Source organism: Nyctereutes procyonoides, unplaced genomic scaffold, assembly GCF_905146905.1.
Source record: "Nyctereutes procyonoides isolate TBG_1078 unplaced genomic scaffold, NYPRO_anot_genome, whole genome shotgun sequence".
In the NCBI taxonomy this organism is placed as follows: Eukaryota; Metazoa; Chordata; class Mammalia; order Carnivora; family Canidae; genus Nyctereutes; species Nyctereutes procyonoides.
Genome location: NW_026575020.1, coordinates 37,232,970 through 37,251,422, shown reverse-complemented (window position 1 = coordinate 37,251,422; position 18,453 = coordinate 37,232,970). Strand labels below are relative to the sequence as shown.

Sequence of the window (18,453 nt, the reverse complement as noted above, 5' to 3'; positions counted from 1 at the left end):
AGCAGAGCTGGGACTTGAACCAGGGGATGTCTGAAACCTGCCCCACTGCCACACCAGTGCCTCTGCCTTCCTTGTGCCAACGACATCCCAGTCCAGGGCCCTCAGGGATGGAGGTAGGAGGCTGGAGGCCTACCTCAGAACCAGGGCCTTGGGAAGGAAGGGAAACCTTGTCCTGAGCTCTTTGAATTTCTGCAGAAAGAGGAGGGGGTTGGGGTGAGCTTTCCAGACCTAGTTCATCTTTGCAGTATGGACCACCTTTCCAGATCTGTCAGGTTTCCACAGCTTTCCAGAGTCCAGGAACTCCTACCCCCATGTCCCCCATGTCAGTAAAAGTCAACAGTGCCAAGTTTGAGGGGAAAAGGTCTCTGTCCAGTTAGAGAGTTCACCTGCCTCAGCCACTTTGTGCCTGAATAACCCTGAGACTTTACGGCATTGGAGAGATGGGCATTGGGGATCATGATTAGCTGGGAATGGAGTCTGGTCTCCAGCCCTTGGGGTGGCATTTTTGCCACCAAGTCATGATTGGAAAAAAAGTTATACTGGCAATAGCTACCACTTCCTTAGTTCTTAACACAGCCCATAAGGCTTTGCCAACTTCTACCTAGAAACTTCCATTCTTCATCTCAATAAACTATGTTGTCCTTCTTCATGTCTTTAGGAATAGCATTCTGTCCCCAGGTCATCACGTGGTCAACTACTTGTCACTCATATTTGTGCTCAAATGTGAAGGCATCTCCTTGGAGAGGCCTTCCCTGGCCACCCACTTGAAGAAGTGCCCTCCCCCTTGCTGCACCATGTCACCTTATTTGCTTTCTGGAATTTATCACTCTGAAATTAAATTATTTGTTCATTTATTTATGAGGTCTGTGTCAGCCCCAGAAGAGCAAGTACCTCTTCTTTTCCCTCACTCATGGGAACAGTGCTTGGCACATAGTAGAGGCTTGCTCCATTAGTTGAAAGAACGGATGCTAAGGCCGAAGCAGAGAACCCCACAACAACCTCACTTCGTGAGGGTATCAAGATTGGGGAGCATCCTCAAGTCACATAGCTGGGCTGTGGTGGAGCTTGTTCTGTGATGCACGGGTCTTGAATCCTCTCCTGGTAGCTCAGAGAAAGCTCCCTTTCCCTAGGCCTGATAAAAGCCATATGTAGCTGGCTTCAGAGCAACATCTGGAGTTATAGAGTCTGAGGACAGAGAGACCTGGACCTGCCACTGACCAGCACTCTACCCTTGCCGTACTGTTACCCCTTTGAGCCTCTGGGAAGGCTGTAAAATGGGGAGAGTACCTACCTATCCTACAGCAGGGACGTTATGCATGTGTAGTGGTTTTGCACAAAGTAAGCATTAGAAGTAGAAGCTGTTTAAAAAAAAGAAGAAGAAGAAGAAGTAGAAGCTGTCATTTGCCAGGAAGGCCCTTTGAGGCCTCTGAAGTCACCATGTACACAATTAAGCCAGAGGTATTTATTTCGCACACACCCAGAGTGAGAGGACTTTTACAGTTCAGAGGTCCTAATGCCAATGTAACCAAGTATCTATGGGATAAGTGTCCACTGCGTGCCAGGGGCCAAACCACTTCAGTCCCCTGGGGATCTTTAGTGACTTCAAGTGAGTCCAAATGTTGGTCTCTTATCTGGCAAGTCTGGAGGTTTAAGAGCTGATGTTAATTCCCTAATGCAGGGCAGATAGGGGTCATGTTAGTGGAAAGGAACCCAGTATGAGGTCAGCCTAAGCTCAGCCTGTCCCACAAACGATAGCACCCAGCTCCTGCCCTTAGGAACCCCCAGGGGCTCCTCCTGCCCCCAGGATAAATTCCTCAGCTTATCACACAAAGCCCTTTCCCATCCCATTTCCTACCACATGGCCCTCCCCTGTCCATGAATCCTGATGCACAGGCCCACTAGTCTCCAGTTATTTCACAAATACCTCTGAGTGTTGGCTGAACACTGGGGATTCCACAGTGATAGAGACAGCTATATCCCTGCCCTCTTGGAGTTGAACGGTTACAGGAGCTGAGGGCCTTTGATGTGCCCGCCCTGTGCTGAGAGCTTGACCCACATCATCTCGTTGAGTCTGTACCCAGCCCTAGGAGGCAGGGACCATGATGACTGTATTCCCATTCTATAATAAGGACATGGGAAGGGGCGCCTGGCTGGCTCAGTCTGTAGGGCATGGGACTCTTGATCCTGGGGTTGAGTTTGAACCCCACATTTGGTATAGAGATTGCTTTAAAATAAAATCTTAAAAAAAAAAAATGAGGACACCAAGGCCATAAGAAGTGATTTGCCCAGTGCCTCAGGTGGGGCTAGGAGTATAACCCAGATATCCTTGACTGAAAAGCAAAAAAGCCAAGTCATAATAATGTGTAGTGCATATCCACTACACATATGGAGAGCACTTGGGGGGCAACCCATTTAATGATCTAATCTCCACTAGTCTCTCTGTGTCCAACTAGACTGTAAGCAACTTAAGGACAATCTTGTTACCGCTATGTCCCCTCCCATCTCCCCCTCTGGCCAGGCCCAGGGTCTAGGTGGAGTGCCGCCCTGGCTTCATGGTTGTGACCAGGCTGGGCGGAGGAGAACTGTGGAGCTGGCCACAAGCACCATCTTCTAAACTCTCCTTTGTCCACATTACATATAACCTCAGCAGATGATGTGGAAATGATCATGTTTATATTGATGGATCCTGGTGTGGATCAAGTCAGAGCCTCCAATTCACTCTCCCTCTCATTCATTCAACACACATTTATCAAGATAAGCCCTGTGGACATAATCAGGAAGAATCTTCATGTCTAGATTTTGCATGTGCTTTGTGGTCAGTGACCTTATAAACTACAATAATAAATATGTCAAATGCTAACTCAATCTTATAGTATGTTCTCATTTTTATATATAAGAAAAAGTGGAGACTTTGAACTTCCAGCTGAGAAGGTGATCCATATGTGTTGGATGCCAATGCCCATGCCCATCACTACTGCCCCACACTGCCTCCTGAATATAATAGCCATGGGGGAGGTAGAGCTTTAACTTACCTAGGTTCCCCAAAAGGATGCACTTTATACTCTGCCAAGTACTTCTCAGATGAAAATTTCATTTTTAATCCCAAGGACTAGACCCTGAAAACTGCCCCTCCCCTCCCCTTTAAGGACTTCCCACTGGACTAAGGAATTAGGGGATGTATTTAAGGATAAGTGGTGGGGCTCCTGGGTGGCTCAGTCAGTTGTGCCTCTTGATTTCCACTCAGGTCATGATCTCAGGTTTGTGAGATGGAAGTCCACCTTAGGGTCCACACTGAGCACAGAGTGTCTGCTGGCCCCTCTCCCTTTGTTCCTCCCCTGCTCACATTCTCTCAAATAAATAAATAAAATCTAAAAAAAAAAAAAAAAAAGATAAGTGGCAATTGTGGATGTCCAACGTGTTTAATTATCAAGGAACCAGGTTTTCAGAGGCCCAGAGCCACACAAGGCTGGGGAGCTGGCCAATGGCCAAGGATTTGGCAGGTAGCAAGACAAATACAGTCGTAGGCTTAGAAGTTAGTTGATTTGCTGCAAGGTCAGAGCGATCAGAGGCCAGTTAGGTACAGATCTTCAGCTCCATGCCCTTTGTACCACTAGGTGTGCCACAGTGCTTACAAGATACCAGGGATGAGAAAGGATTCCTGGGCAGGAACCTGACATCACGTTTACTGCCGTCCCAGATACACAGGTGCCAGCCTCAAGTCTGCAAATTTTCTGAACCATGTGAAGGTACTGGAGGCTGTAAAATATCCCCATGAAAGTGAGGGAGGAGCTATCAAAATTCGACTCTGGTGGGACTCGAACCCACAACCTTTGAATCACCACACCCCGATCGGCTAGAAGTCCAATGCGCTATCCATTGCGCCACAGAGCCAGCTACTTGAAACTCCCGGTTCACCTCTGTGTCTACACCACCCTTTTAGCGTTCTTCTAGGTGTAGCGTTAGCCTTTTTGGAACTCTGCCCATCTCTGCTCGCGTTCTCCGGATTCTCCGCCCACGCTGCGGGCGGGGGTGCTCCCCACCACGTGCGAAAGCCAGGGGATTGCCGGCTCTGGGCCCAAACCCAGCCCGCGGGTCTCCTTCCCACCCCGGGGTCTCCGCGGTGGGGCGGGGCTGCGCGGCGCGGACTACAACTCCCAGCGTGCCGCGCGGGGCGCCGCCCGAGCCCTCGCGCGCGCAGGGCGGGCTGGGCCGGCAGGCGTCGGGCGCGTTGGGGCTGCGCGGTGCCGAGGTCTCTGCGGCTCTTCCGCCGCGGGGAAGGCGCGAGAGGCGGTGCTGTGGCCTCGCGCAGCCGGTTTGGGTTGCAGAAGGCGGGCGGGGGAGGAGCGCCGCGGGCGGGCGGGGCCGGGCTGCGGGCGGGGCTGGCCGGGCGGCCGGGCCATGCAGGGCGCAGAGCCGGCGAAGCTCTGCTGAGTCCTGGGTCTGCGCGCCCAGGGGCGGCTGATGCCCCCCGCGCTCCCCACTACGCTGCCGCAGCCAGGCCGCGTCTGGACTGGGCGCCGCGCGGCGGGGCCAACACCGGGTGAGCATAGGCCAGGTCAGTGGGTCCCGGGCAGGGAATGTGCCCGGCTGAGTCCTGGGGAGGTGGTGGGGCGGGCTGGGGTGAGGGGCGCGCCCTGCTGCTCTAAGTCCTGGCCGGGCGCTCTGCTGCCCTGGCTGCTCAGAAGCGAAGGCGGTTCGCAGTGACCTGGGACGGGGGCCCGAGGGCTGTGGGCATCCCCTTCCCTTCTCGTCCCATCCCCCAGCCTTCCGGGACGGGTTCCTGTTCTCTGTCCTGGCCGGCTCTGGGAGCCCAGAGGTCTGAGGACCTTAGAGATCTCGGCATTGGATATGGGAGCGCTGATTTTGTCCCCCTCCTTGTTTTTGCTTTTCATGTGGAGAAGGGAGGAGATGGTCCAGACCATGTCTCCATCCTGGCTTGGAGACTGTCAGGCTCCATTAGAGCCATGACCTTCACCTCCTCCCCAGGAATAGAACCCTGAAAGAAAACTGAGTCCCATCTGCTGCCTCTTGAGCAAGTACCTAAAACGCCAGGAGTAGAGACTAAGAGTCCTTCCTAATCTCCGTCTAGTCAAGCCATTCCCCTTCCCCTATAGGCCAGTCCCCACAGAGTCATCTCAATGGCTGGCCAACTGTGTTTGTTCGGGGTGACTTCAGGGCCCTCCTGCTCCCTTAATCACCTTTCCCCTCTAGGCGGTCACCTCTCAGGCACCTCCAAGCTCTAACCTGTTTGCTCTGTCGCCCTCTGTGGGCCAGCAGAGACATGGCACTATCCGGGTTTGTGGGCTGGGACTGAGCCAGGCCCCTTACCAGGAAGCTGCCCTTTAGGGTGTTGTGGCTTGGCCTAGTCATCCAGAGAACCTCCTTGGGTCTTTGGATGAGGAGTCAAACCAGAGACACTTAAGTTAATATCCCCCTCCAAGCCATATTGCTTAGAGATCCTGGATATCAGGAAAGTGGACCATCCTGTTTGGGCTGGAAGGGCTTCCGAGAGCAATTCTCACTATACCCCTAACACAGAGGGGGAGACTAAAGCCTAAAGTAGGAAAGGAATTTACCCAAGGTGATGGGGGTAGTTAGAGGAGGGGATGGGACTAAGGGGCTAGAACCCGGCCTCTGCCTCTTAGCCATGGAACTCCTCATCTCAAGTTCCTCCCCTCTAGCCTTCCCTTCAAAACAGCCCTGGAAAGGGTCCCCATCCTCAGCTACCTACTCAGCATGGCTAAGCCTCACTACGGGTTGACCCCTGGGATCATAGTGGCTGCCTGGGCTAGGAGGTAAGGGACATAGACATTTGGCTCCACTGACTATACTGTGCCCACAGACCACAATGCTGCTCGGGGCGTCTCTGGTGGGGGTGCTGCTGTTCTCCAAACTGGTGCTGAAACTGCCTTGGACCCAGGTGGGGTTCTCCCTGCTGTTTCTCTACCTGGGGTCTGGAGGCTGGCGTTTTGTCCGCATCTTCGTCAAGACCATAAGGCGTGATATCTTGTGAGTATCTGGTCTAGCCCATCCTAGGGTCTCCTACTTCCCCAAATCTCTCCAGACCAAAGTTCTGTGAGCAGAGGGCCCCCTGGTCCCCAGAGGAGCAGCCTCTGCTCTACCCCTTTCCCCTGGCAGTGGTACCTGGTATCTCCACCTCCAAGGTGAAAGTGTTGTCCTAGGGGATCTCCCTAACTTGGTGCTGTTGAGCTTAGGGCAGATTTAGGGGCCCAGAATGTACACTGAACACCAGGTGTGTGAAGAAGACATCTACAAAGGGTCTTGAGGCCATGCTATGGCTTGTAAGAGAATGAAGAGGAACCCTGTGGGAAGGACCCTGTCCATAAGTCTGAAAGGGCACAGAGTTCAGAGCAGGGCCCTGAATCAGATATCTGGAGAACCTACTCCCCAAAGAAAGTCAGTTATGGTTCACAGGGCTCTTCTGTACCAGAAACACCTGCTGCTACCTACCCTGAGCCAGGCGTCAGGCTGACTCTGGAGCTCAGGGAGGAACAAGGCAGACCTACCTAGTCTTGGGCCCAGCTTAGACTGGTCAGGGAGATAAGAAGGAGATACAGTAAATCCCTAAACTAACAAAACCGTGCAGGCAGAGCCCCTGGCAGTCTTGCTTACAGGTGGTGTCCCACGGTTCAGCACAGTGACCCACACTCAAAACAGGCAGCTCAGCACTTGTCATCTGAATTGATTGTAAAAGGAGGTTCTGAGTGGCCACTGCAGGAAGGGTGGTAGCAGAAAGCTGTGGGAGTGTGGAGCAGGGAGAGATGGCTTCAGGCCAGGGCCTTGGGGAATCAGAGAAGGCCTCCTGGAGGACAAAAAGCTGTATTCAAGAGGCGCCTCCAGGTGATGGGAGCAGGGTATTCCAACCAGAGGGCACAACATCTGAATAGGCATAGAACTCAGGGAACTAGGAACTTTCAAAGGTCAGATGGGGCAGGGGCAGGGCAGGAGAGGGAGATATTGCCAAATGGTTCTGCATTTAGTGAAGCTCTGGGCCCAGGACTAAGTGGGGCCCCAGGGACCAGATGGTAAACAGATGGAGCCCTACCCTCAATAGGTTCACAGGGAGACTGAACAAATCTCAAACTTATCCCTTATTTACTGTGGTAGGGGTCCGAAGAGGTGCAGTACAGGGCTGTGGGGGATCTCAAATGAGTTGAGACTTTTGACTTGGGCCTGAGAGTCATGAAAGCTCTGACAGAGCAGCAGACTCAAAGCAGAGCTTCTTGAGTCCTGGGCATTGAACCCTGATGCCAGAGAGGACCAGGGACCTAATCTCAGCTTGTGAACTCCGGGTGAGCTATGATCCTGCAGAGCCTCCTTTCCTCCCGTGTACTGAGGAGGGAGTTATCGCCCGAGTCCCTGGAGTTACTGTGCAGCATCAGTGGGTCGGTGCCTGGCATGGTGCCTGGCGCCCAGGTGCTGGGAAAGGGGAGTGTTACAAGTGATCAGGCTCGGGAGTCTCAGGCCTGTGGGATGGCAACCTGGACCAGGGTATTGGGACCACCCACTCCCACCCCAGCAGTCACAGCTCCCTTTCTTGTTTCCATGTAGTGGTGGCATGGTACTCCTGAAGGTCAAGGCAAAGGTCCGGCGGTACCTGCGGGAGCAGCGGACAGTGCCTATTTTGTTTGCTTCTACGGTACAGCGCCACCCAGACAAGACAGCCTTGATCTTTGAGGGCACAGACACCCACTGGACCTTCCGCCAGCTGGATGATTACTCAAGCAGCGTGGCCAACTTTCTGCAGGCTCGGGGCCTGGCCTCGGGTGATGTAGCTGCCCTCTTCATGGAGAACCGCAATGAGTTTGTGGGCCTGTGGCTGGGCATGGCCAAGCTGGGCGTGGAGGCGGCCCTCATCAACACTAACCTCCGACGGGACGCCCTGTGCCACTGCTTGACCACCTCCCAGGCCCGGGTCCTCATCTTTGGCAGTGAGATGGCCCCAGGTGAGTCCCAGGGCTGTGGGGTCAAGCAAGAGGTCCCACAGGGTCTTGCCAGACCACAGCCCCCCTCTAGGCCTGGGGGAAACTGTGTGTGGCTCAGGGGTTAAGGACATGAACCCTGGTATCAGATGGCCTGGGCTCTGTTGCTTATAAGCTGGAGATCCTGACTAAGACTAGAAATGTCTGTGACTCAGTTTCCTCACTGTAGTACCTACCACATATTGTTTTCAAGATGATACTTCACCAGAAGTACTAACAGTGCTTGATGCTAGGTGAGCCCACAGATGCAGTGGTAGCGATTCTTGTGACTAATTAGGCCTCATTTGCTTCATCTATAGAATGAGAACAAGAATGTATCCTCTGGGCAGCCCGGGTGGCTCAGCGGTTTAGCGCCACCTTCAGCCCAGGGTATGATCCTGGAGACCCAGGCTCCAGACGTCGGGCTCTCCCTGCATGGAGCCTGCTTCTCCCTCTGCCTGTGTCTCTGCCTCTCTCTCTCTCTCTCTCTCTCTGTATCTCTCATGAATAAATAATCTTAAAAAAAATGTATCCTCTGCTCTCCTGCAGAGCTTATGTTTTATTAGCTGCCACATTGAGCACTGACTGAGTACAGAGCTTGGTGCCTTACAAAAGCAGCCCTAATCTTCATAAAGCCAGGTGAGGTAGGGATGGCCATCTTGGCTTTACAGATGAGGAGACTGACATTCAGAGTGGTGTGAGGAGCTCACTTAAGGTCACACCAAAGCAGGATTTCATCCTGGCATGATGGCCAGGGAAGGTTACTGACATATGGAGAAGGGAAGAGGAAGGATCCCGAAGGGAGAGGGGAGAGGGTTGGACAGATCCATAGGGAGGCTGAAGTAGAGCTGAGGGGTCTAGGACTGGCCTATGCCCAGCATAGGTGAGCATCCAGACAGCTATAGTGCATGGGGGGACCTGAAGAAGCTGGGGGCTGCTGACCTCTGGTACTCCACAGATGTGCATGGTACAGTGTGGAAGGGCGCAGACCTTGGCATGTGAGAGAGCCAGCTTGGAGTCCCAGCTCCAGCACATTCTAGCTGTGAGCAGGCCTTCCCATTCTTGGAGCCTGTCTCTGTTGGTACCTACCTCCTGGGCTGTGTGAGCAGGAGAGCGCACGCAAGGAATCTGCCATGTACTTAGCCAGCAACTAGGGAGCTGAGGTGCTTCAGTCATCTTCTTCCCTACACACAGCTGATCTCCCCTTGACAACACGCCAGCTCTGACACAAGCAGAGGTCCTGGGGACATGAGTTTCCTGGTCTGTCTGCTAATTGGCCCTGTCTCCCCTGCAGCCATCTTTGAAATCCAAGCCAGCCTGGACCCCTCGCTCAGCCTCTTCTGCTCTGGCCCCTGGGAGCCCAGCACCCTGCCCGCCAGCACGGAGCACCTGGACCCCCTCCTGGAAGATGCCCCCAAGCACCTGCCCAGTCGTCCTGACAAGGGCTTCACAGGTGGGCCTCCCACCCCACAGAGGGGTTCTCAGATGGGCCCAGGACAGAATGCTGGCCCCAGAGCCAGAGGCCTGGGTTCTTCTGCAGACTTGGTGTGTGACCTGGAGTGAGTCCTGTCACTTCCCTTTTTCCAACTGGGAAGATGAGTATAGTGACCATGGGGTCACTCTGAAGGCTGATGTATAGCTGATGTATATGAAGATGCAAGACATGGTGCCAGCAACTCAGGAGTCCAGAAAACCTGATTCTTTAGCTTGGTGAACCAGCCTTCATTGCCATCCATCATGTACAGGGTCACATGGATCCTAGGAAACCACTGGGTCTGAATTTCAGCTGGGGTTGGGCCAGGGGCTAGACCCTCTAAATATTAACTCCGCACCTATTTGGTACCAGCCCCTGTCAGCCTGCAATCCTCTCTCTGCACTAGGCTGCCCTGCCTCCTCATCCCTTCCTCCAGGCAGCCTTCCAACCCTGCAGCCTCTCCTCTGCTCCACTCTGCACTGGGGAGCCCCCAGTTTGCTACACCACCCAGAGGCTCAGAGCTGGCACTGAGTTCATGCCTCAGCCCACTGCTTCCCTTGTGACCCTGAGCACCTGAGCTGTCCTCTCTCTGAACCTTGGTTCCCACAGTCTTAACAATGAGGGTGGTAACGGAACCGATTTTATGGAGTGGCTTTGAGGATTGAAAATGAGACAGTGGAAAGCTCGGGTGTGACAGGAAATGCTCAGGAACCAGTCTTTGTTGGCATCGTGGTCATTTTATCTCTGTCATATGTGAATTTTGTCTCCCGGGTACTTTTTTTTTTTTTTTTAAGATTTTATTTGGCAAAGAGTGAGAGAGCATAAGTAGGGGAAGCAGCAGGCATAGGGAGAGGGAGAAACAGGCTTCCCAATGAGTGGGGAGCCCAATGTGGGGCTCAATCCCAGGACCCTGGGATCATGACCTGAGCTGAAGGCACACTTAATCTACTGAGCTACCTAGGCGCCCCTCCTGGGTGCTTTTGTAAGCTACCTGAGGGCAGGGTCTCTGGCTGGGTCAGCCTGGTGTCTTCATGGTGCCCAGCCAAGGGCTGGCATAAGCAGGTATCCAGGGGGCATGAGATGGTTGATGGATGACATGCAGTTTTACATGATGTTCCTGACCTAGGACTCTACTCCAGCCTGGTGGGCCCGAGTCTCTATAGAAACTAACGTGAGGGATCCCTGGGTGGCGCAGCGGTTTGGCGCCTGCCTTTGGCCCACGGCGCGATCCTGGAGACCTGGGATCGAATCCCACGTCGGGCTCCCGGTGCGTGGAGCCTGCTTCTCCCTCTGCCTGTGTCTCTGCCTCTCTCTCTCTCTGTGACTATCATAAAAAAATAAAAATTAAAAAAAAAAAAAAGAAACTAACGTGACAGGGCAGCCTGGGTGGCTCAGCGGTTTAGCGCCGCCTTCAGCCCAGGGTATGATCCTGGAGACCCAGGCTCCAGACGTCGGGCTCTCCCTGCATGGAGCCTGCTTCTCCCTCTGCCTGTGTCTCTGCCTCTCTCTCTCTGTATGTGTTCTCATGAATAAATAAATAAAATCTTGAAAGAAAGAAAGAAAGAAAGAAAGAAAGAAAGAAAGAAAGAAAGAAAGAAAGAAAGAAAGAAAGAAAGAAAGAAAGAAAGAGAAAGAAAGAAAAGAAAGAAAGGGAGGAAGGGAGGGAGGGAGGAAGGAAAGAAAGAAAGAAAGAAAGAAAGAAAGAAAGAAAGAAAGAAAGAACAAACAAACAAACAAACGTGACAGTCCCTGATCTAGGATCAGGGTGGGGTAAAGAAATGATCTGTAGTGGAGAAGCTCTCTGTGCACCCTACTCCCTGCAGCCAGTGTCTTCCCAGCCCTGTGCTGTCTTTTCTCACAGCCACTTATGTGTCTGTTTTCTCTAGATAAGCTTTTCTACATCTACACATCGGGCACCACAGGGCTGCCCAAAGCTGCCATTGTGGTACATAGCAGGTAAGGGGCAAACGCCGGGGGTTGGGGGGTAGTGGGTGCTGGGGATGGGTGGCAGGGCCCGGGAGCCCCTCCTCCTGCCTCCCCAGAGGCCTGCAAAGCACTCTCTCTGCGCCCCCGCAGGTATTACCGCATGGCTGCCCTGGTGTACTATGGATTCCGGATGCGGCCCGATGACATTGTCTATGACTGCCTGCCCCTCTACCACTCAGCAGGTAACACTGGGCCCATTTTCTCAGCCTCTGGTGCCCCTGGGCCTCAGGAACCCCACCCCTCTTGGCAGGCAGCATCTTGTGGGTAGAAACACATGAATTTTGGAGTCAAATGTGGGTTCAAACTCAGATGTGGCCATTGACTGGATCTCTGAACCAAGATGGCCACACCAGCCTCACAATGTGTGCAGCTGTGTCCCACAGGGCACCCAGGCTAATCTGACCAGCCAGTTCATTTCCACAGGTATGCACAGCCTTGCTGCTTAGGAACAGAAACACAGAAATGGAATAATTATAGTTCCTGCTCTCAAGGTGCTTAGAGTCAGGTGTGGGTTTAGGGCAGGGTGAAGGATGGGAACTCACCTGACTAATATAAGAGATGGCATGGTGAGTATGAAGACAGGTAGGGAGTAGGAGCTCAGCTCAAGAGAAGAGCCCAGTGATGGTCAGGAAGGCTTTCTGGAGGAGATGCTCCCAAGTCAGGCAGATGTGAGGTGCAGAAGCCAGGAGTGCTAGCTTGGTCCCCCTCTAGCTGAATGGCAGCATTACAGGTACAGGAGCAAGAGCTTGGGGCCAGCTCTAGGGCCCCCAGGGATAGTCTGAGGAGCATGCACTCGTTCCCACACTGGGGAGGCAGCAGGGAACTATGGGAGGTGTCTGATGAGGGGAGAGGTGTGATTAGTTAGTGTTGGAGGAACAGGACAGGAAGGAGGGACTGAGGAAGGGCCTTTGAGGAGGTGGGCTGGGCAAGAGGAAGCTCTGGAAGGAGGGATCTCTCGGCTCCCTGACCTTCACGGCCCAGCCCTCCACCTTTAGGGAACATCGTGGGAATAGGGCAGTGCCTGCTCCATGGCATGACAGTGGTGATCCGGAAGAAGTTCTCAGCCTCCCGGTTCTGGGACGACTGTATCAAGTACAACTGCACAGTAAGTGAGAAGGGCAGAGGATGAGCCGCCCAACCCCTCATGACCTGCCAGCCCCACATGGGGACATCTGTCTGGCAGCTGAAGCCCGTCACTCATTTGGGGGCAACATTCCTGTTGTTCTGATGGGGAGACTGAGGTCCGCGGGATTGGGAGGGCAGGAGGGAGCAGCCGAGGGCCACCCTCACACCAGGTCCACCCCCAGATTGTGCAGTACATCGGCGAGCTGTGCCGCTACCTCCTGAACCAGCCGCCCCGGGAAGCGGAACACCAGCATCGGGTGCGCATGGCACTTGGCAACGGCCTCCGCCAGTCCATCTGGACCGACTTTTCTAGCCGTTTCCACATCCCCCAAGTGGCTGAGTTCTATGGGGCCACTGAATGTAACTGCAGTGTGGGCAACTTCGACAGCCAGGTGGGCAGCGGGGCTGTGGAGGGTGGGCAGGTCCGGCTAGGAGTGTGGGCACTGGAGACCCTGCTGTCTGGTTGGGGCAGGGCAGTTGTGGGAGTGTGGGCACCAGGCTCCCCACCATTGTCCAGCCTCAGGCTGGTGGCGGGAGAGCCCAGGCCCAAGTCTTGGCCTTTGCAGGTGGGGGCCTGTGGCTTCAACAGCCGCATCCTGTCCTTTGTGTACCCCATCCGGCTGGTACGAGTCAACGAGGACACCATGGAACTGATCCGGGGGCCCAATGGTGTCTGCCTTCCCTGCCAGCCAGGTCTGTCCCAGGGTTGGAAGTGGAGTCAGAGCAGGAGAGTTTGGCCTGGGAGGAGATGGGACTGGGCTGAGTGGGGAGCCCTTTTCTGACCAGTGGCTGTCACTTGGCTCTTCTTTTAGGGCCACAAGTCATTTATATCTTCGTCCATCCGTCCTTCCATTCCTCATCCCCTCTGTCAGTCCATTGAGTCACTGTTGTGTGGAGGACCCTGGGATTAATCCTAGCTCAGCTCCTTAGCTCTGTGCCTGAGTCCCCTCATCTGCAAGTGAGGCTGATGGCAACACTGCATCCTGGGGTTGCTCTGGGGATCATGCATGCTGAAGAACGTATGCCTCTTTGAGCAGAGCCAAGGGACCAATGAGTGCTGGCTTTAGTCAGGCTGTCTACACAGAGCTTGGCCACCTTTTCGTATTGTTCATCTCTCCATCTACTCTCCAGACATTACTGAGTGCCTTTGTGCCCATCAGACCCACCAGGAGAAGCTCCCTGCCCTCAGGGCTTCTACACCAGAGCCCATAGCATTTCTGTGGGAAGCACTGTGACCAAAAGTCACATCGAGATTCAGGGTGAATTTGGGGTGGGGAACTGGTAGAGGAGGCCACCAAGGTAAAGGTGCCCCTCTTTCTCTGCCCCCAGGTGAGCCAGGCCAGCTAGTGGGCCGCATCATTCAGCAGGACCCCCTGCGGCGCTTTGATGGCTATCTGAACCAGGGTGCCAGCAATAAGAAGATCGCCAAGGACGTTTTCCAAAAGGGGGACCAGGCCTACCTCACTGGTGGGTGGGCACTAGCCCCTTTGAGGTGGGCAGGGTGGAGAGGAATGAAGGGGCCCTCTCCCACCTTTGGAGAATACTGCCCAGACTGCCCCAGTTCGGTTCCAGCCCTCCTTGTCAAGAGATCTTGGGGTCCCACATGGTCGACTGGCCCAAGCCCTGCTCATATGGCACCCCCCCCCCCCCAGGTGATGTGCTGGTGATGGATGAGCTGGGCTACCTGTACTTCCGAGACCGCACAGGAGACACGTTCCGCTGGAAAGGGGAGAATGTATCCACCACAGAGGTGGAGGGCACACTCAGCCGCCTGCTGGACATGACCGATGTGGCAGTGTATGGTGTCGAGGTGCCAGGTACCTATGGGGCACTGGGAGGTGCCAGGTGTGTATGGGGAGGCACTGCCAGGGGTCACTGCCACCTCACTGTCCATGCTGCCACCCCCAGGAACTGAGGGCCGGGCTGGAATGGCTGCTGTGGCCAACTCTGCTGGCAGCTGTGACCTGGAGCACTTTGCACAGCTCTTAGAGAAGGAGCTGCCCCTGTACGCCCGCCCCATCTTCCTGCGCTTCCTTCCTGAGCTGCACAAAACAGGTATGTTCCCGGGGCTCCAGGGTGGCTCAGTCAGTCAGGTGTCTGCCTTTGGCTCAGGTCATGATCCTGGGGTCCTGGGATTGAGCCTCCCGTGTTGGGCTCCCTGCTCTGCGGGGAGCCTGCTTCTCTCTCTCCTTCTACCCATATCCTCCCCCCCACACACACTCATGCTCACACACTCTCTCTCTCAAATAAATAAATGAAATCTTTAAAACAAAACAAAACAAAACAAACAGGTGTGTCCTCTCCCTTGCTCCAGCTCACGGGTTCCAGGCCTGTGCCCCTTTCTTGGTTCCTTTGGAGAGATCCTGGGGGGCTGTCCCTTGCCCTTCTCCCACAGCATTGCTGTGTCATTGGTAAACACACCTCTCTGTATACAAGCAAGTGGGCCGAGCCGTCAGAGACAGAAGGTTCAAATATCCATTAGTGGTACGAATGTTTACTGAGTAACTATTGTGTGCCTGCTAGGCTCCATGCTAGGCCTTTTAGGGATAGAAGTGACAAGTTCTGATGGGACCTTTGCCATCTTGGAGTTTCTCTGTAGCAGTAGGAGAGGCAGCACAGGACAAGGCATTCCAAGGGCAAAGAATAGAATACAAACTGAACTGACAGAAAAGCAAACAAAGGGGACATGGGGTGCCTGGGAGGCTCCCCTGAGGAGGTGATCTTTGAGATGAGACCTGAATGAAAGGGTAGGCTTTACAGGGGAGGCATTCCGGGCTGGTCCCTAAGCCAGAAGGGCACTTGGGCACAAGGGGAAGGAAAGGAGGCCCCCAAAGCTCAAAGCTGGAGCCAAGCTGTGGGTAGCGGTGTCAGGTGGGGCAGAGAGGCCAAGTGGGGAAGACTGGGCTGGGGAGGGCCTGGACTATGTCAGGCTCACTAACTGCTCAGCCTTGGGCCACCTCCCTTGTACTGGTCATGTCAGCCCCTGTCAGGTGATAGGCTCCTGGGAGCCCCTGAAGCAGGTCTAATGGGGACACTGGTGCCAGGCTCATGATTGAGGCTGGGAGCTCCTGAGGTTTGGGTGACAGCTGACTTCTCTGTGTAGGAGAGGCAGGGAAGCCAGCATGTTTCAGAGGTTTTGCTCCAGAACAAACGTCCCTTAAGGCAGCCTTTTTTTTCCCCCCTTGCTTGTGGGTCAGCGATTGGGGTTAAGTTCAGTTGAGCGGTTCTTCTGTTGATGGATCAACTGCCATCACTTGTGACTCAGCTAGGGCTGGAAGGGCTAGAGTGTCCTTACTCGCTTGTCTGGCTCCCCACTGGTTGCTTCTGCAGCACTGTCCAGCAGAGCTGTCTGCAATGATGATGATGTCCTATGTGCCTGCTGACCAACACTGCAGCCTCAAGCCCCATGTAACCATTGAGCATTTGAACTGGGACCAGTTGACTGAGGAAGTGAAGTTGACATTTTTCTTCATTTCAGTTACATGTATATAGGCCCATATGGCCAGTGGCTATCGTATTGGATAGTGCCAGTCCAGGGGGCATTCCTGGGATGTTTCCCCTCTACTCTGGTGGCTCCTCACCCTTCAGAGACTAAACTGGTGCCAGGCAGCCCCCTCCTGGAGTGGAAGCTGCAGGGCCTCCAAGGCCTCAACTCTCAGAACTCCCATGTTCTTTTGGTCAAAGCAAGTCACAAGGCCAGTTAGATTCAGGTGGAGGGTGAGAAAGACTCTAGCTCTTGTTGAGAGAAATGACCAAGCCACAAGGCAGTGGAGTGTGTGTCCAGGTAAGGAAGGAACCTGGCCACTTCTAGCAATCTCTCATACCAGGGTTCAAATCCCAGCTCCTGCACTTATTAGCTGTGTGGCATTGACACAGGTATGTGCCTCCCCACACCAGTCTTCTCATCTCTCCAGTGGGATGATGCCAGTGACCAAGACTTGTGTAACTTCTGTGACTTTTTTTTTTTAAGATTTATTTATTTATTCAGAGAGAGAGAGAGGCAGAGACACAGGCAGAGGGAGAAACAGGCTCCATGCAGGGAGCCCAACGTGGGACTCCATCCCAGGTCTCCAGGATCACATCCCGGGCTGCAGGCGGTGCTAAACCACTGCGCCACTGGGGCTGCCCACTTCTGTGACTTATGACTGAGAAGACATTGCTGTTGAAACTATTTGACATATGTTAGAAGCCAAAAACATGTGCACTGTAGAACCCATAGAATATGGTGGAGCACCTGCCTCTGGGATTCGTGTGCACATTAGATGAGCTCATGCCTGTGCCTGGAGGTTCTCAGAGCACTGAAAGCCCAGGTTCTGGCCCTCCCTCTGCTGTCATTCAGGGTGTGTGGATCTTTTCCCTTCTTCGATTCTCAGTTTCCCTAGCTGCAAGAAGGCAAGTAGTGCTACCATGCCCTCCTGCCCTTGCGCCAGGGCTGCTCTGAGCAGCAGTAGTAATACAACAGCTGGATCTGCCTTTGCAAAGCAAGGGCTGTGCTCCGCTGTGGTCTGTGCCCATTCCCATGCTCTCCCCAGCCCTCCTCCTCCATCCCTCCAACTTCAGGCCCCCTGCCCTGTACCGTCTGACTCATCCTCTCTACTCCCTCAGGGACCTTCAAGCTACAGAAGATGGAGCTTCGGAAGGAAGGTTTTAACCCGGCAGTTGTGAGAGACCCACTGTTTTACCTGGATGCCCGGAAGGGCCGCTACGTCCCGCTGGACCAGAAGGCCTACGCCCGCATCCAGGCGGGCGAGGAGAAGCTGTGATTTGTCCTGACTCCCTCTAAGGGCCAGCGGGTGCTGGATCCAGAGCCCCAGCTCCCACCCCAGAGGGGTCATGGGCAATGCTAGACCAAAGCAAGCAGGGCCCAGCACCTCCACCCCGAGGTGCTGACCCCCTCCCCCTCAAAACTGCCAAGTGACTCACTGCCGCCTCCTCCTGCCCATCATGAGGCTTTCTGTGAAAGCCTCAAGTCCATGTTATGTCTTCAAGGCAGGTGGGGCCACCAGGCCCCAGGCTGAGACAGACTGGGTCCCTCAGGATGATGTCTTGGGTCAGGGCAGGGGCAGGTGGAGCGTCGCCAAATACTCCCCAGAGAGCAGGGAGCTTGTAAATGGGACGAGGCCCAAAGCCCCCAGACTCAGGAAGGCAGCAGAGTGGGCAGGGCCTACAGTGGCTATTGATCAGGTGGCCATGAGGATACTGGCCCCAGAGCTTTTCCAGTGTCACTCAAGATTGCCTGCACCTCCAGGACCATAGGAGGAGGACCCCGACCTGCAGCAGGCAGCCTGGACTGAGTGCCCCACCACCATCCTCCTCTCCTAGGTGGCTGCTTGGCCACCTCTTGGGCGGGACCTTTCTCCTTGTAGGTCTGTCCATGTTACTTTCTCCATCTCAGTCCTGGGCTGGCTATGAGAGAAGGGGTGGGGGTGGGGGCATCGCTCAGGGGCCAATAAACTGCCTTGACTCCCCCTACCCTAGCCTGTGTGCATGCCACCTGAGCTCACCCCACCTGCTCGGGCCCCACCTCCTGCCCCTCCAGCCCATTTACTTGTTCAGACTTAGGGATCCAGCAGGTAAGATGCCATCAGTGAGTTCACAAGGTATTTAAATAGCATGAACTCGAAAGTCCAAAGCAGCTGTATCACTTCTGAGTTTGTGGGCTAGGGCAAGTGACTCAGTCTTCCCATCTGAGTCAGGAGGATTCAGAGAATACAGGTACACATTTTGAGGAAAGGGCCCTTCAGAGCTTTTGAGGGAGAAAACCCTGACCCAGGGGCAGATCCCATCTCCAGATGCTTGAGAGTGCTGTTCCCTTTGCCTGGGGCACATATCACCAGGGTTCTGGGGCTGTGTGAGCCAGAGCAGGGCTGCCTGACCAACTCTGGC

The 18,453-nt window shown here is 54.3% G+C and overlaps 1 protein-coding gene and 1 non-coding gene across 3 annotated transcripts; one reads left to right on the top strand and one right to left on the bottom strand.

Moving 5' to 3' along the window:
* Positions 1 to 3,800: 3,800 nt before the first annotated feature.
* On the bottom strand, positions 3,801 to 3,891 carry TRNAR-UCU (transfer RNA arginine (anticodon UCU)). The gene is given in 2 exon segments: positions 3,801 to 3,836; positions 3,855 to 3,891. It is a non-coding gene; the product is annotated as a tRNA-Arg (tRNA).
* A 482-nt stretch (positions 3,892 to 4,373) lies between these two features.
* Positions 4,374 to 18,039, top strand: SLC27A4 (solute carrier family 27 member 4). 2 transcript variants are annotated; one of them, XM_055334444.1, is made up of 13 exons: positions 4,374 to 4,555; positions 5,843 to 6,009; positions 7,573 to 7,967; positions 9,277 to 9,435; positions 11,343 to 11,412; positions 11,533 to 11,624; positions 12,438 to 12,547; positions 12,750 to 12,959; positions 13,134 to 13,260; positions 13,897 to 14,034; positions 14,220 to 14,384; positions 14,476 to 14,622; positions 17,173 to 18,039. In XM_055334444.1, exons 2-13 carry the CDS (start codon positions 5,849 to 5,851, stop codon positions 17,328 to 17,330), a joined length of 1,932 nt encoding a protein of 643 aa, XP_055190419.1. In that variant the 5' UTR covers positions 4,374 to 4,555; positions 5,843 to 5,848; the 3' UTR covers positions 17,331 to 18,039. The 2 variants fall into 2 exon arrangements, with proteins under 2 accessions (XP_055190419.1, XP_055190411.1); XM_055334436.1 differs by having other exon boundaries at positions 4,375 to 4,540.
* Positions 18,040 to 18,453: the final 414 nt, after the last annotated feature.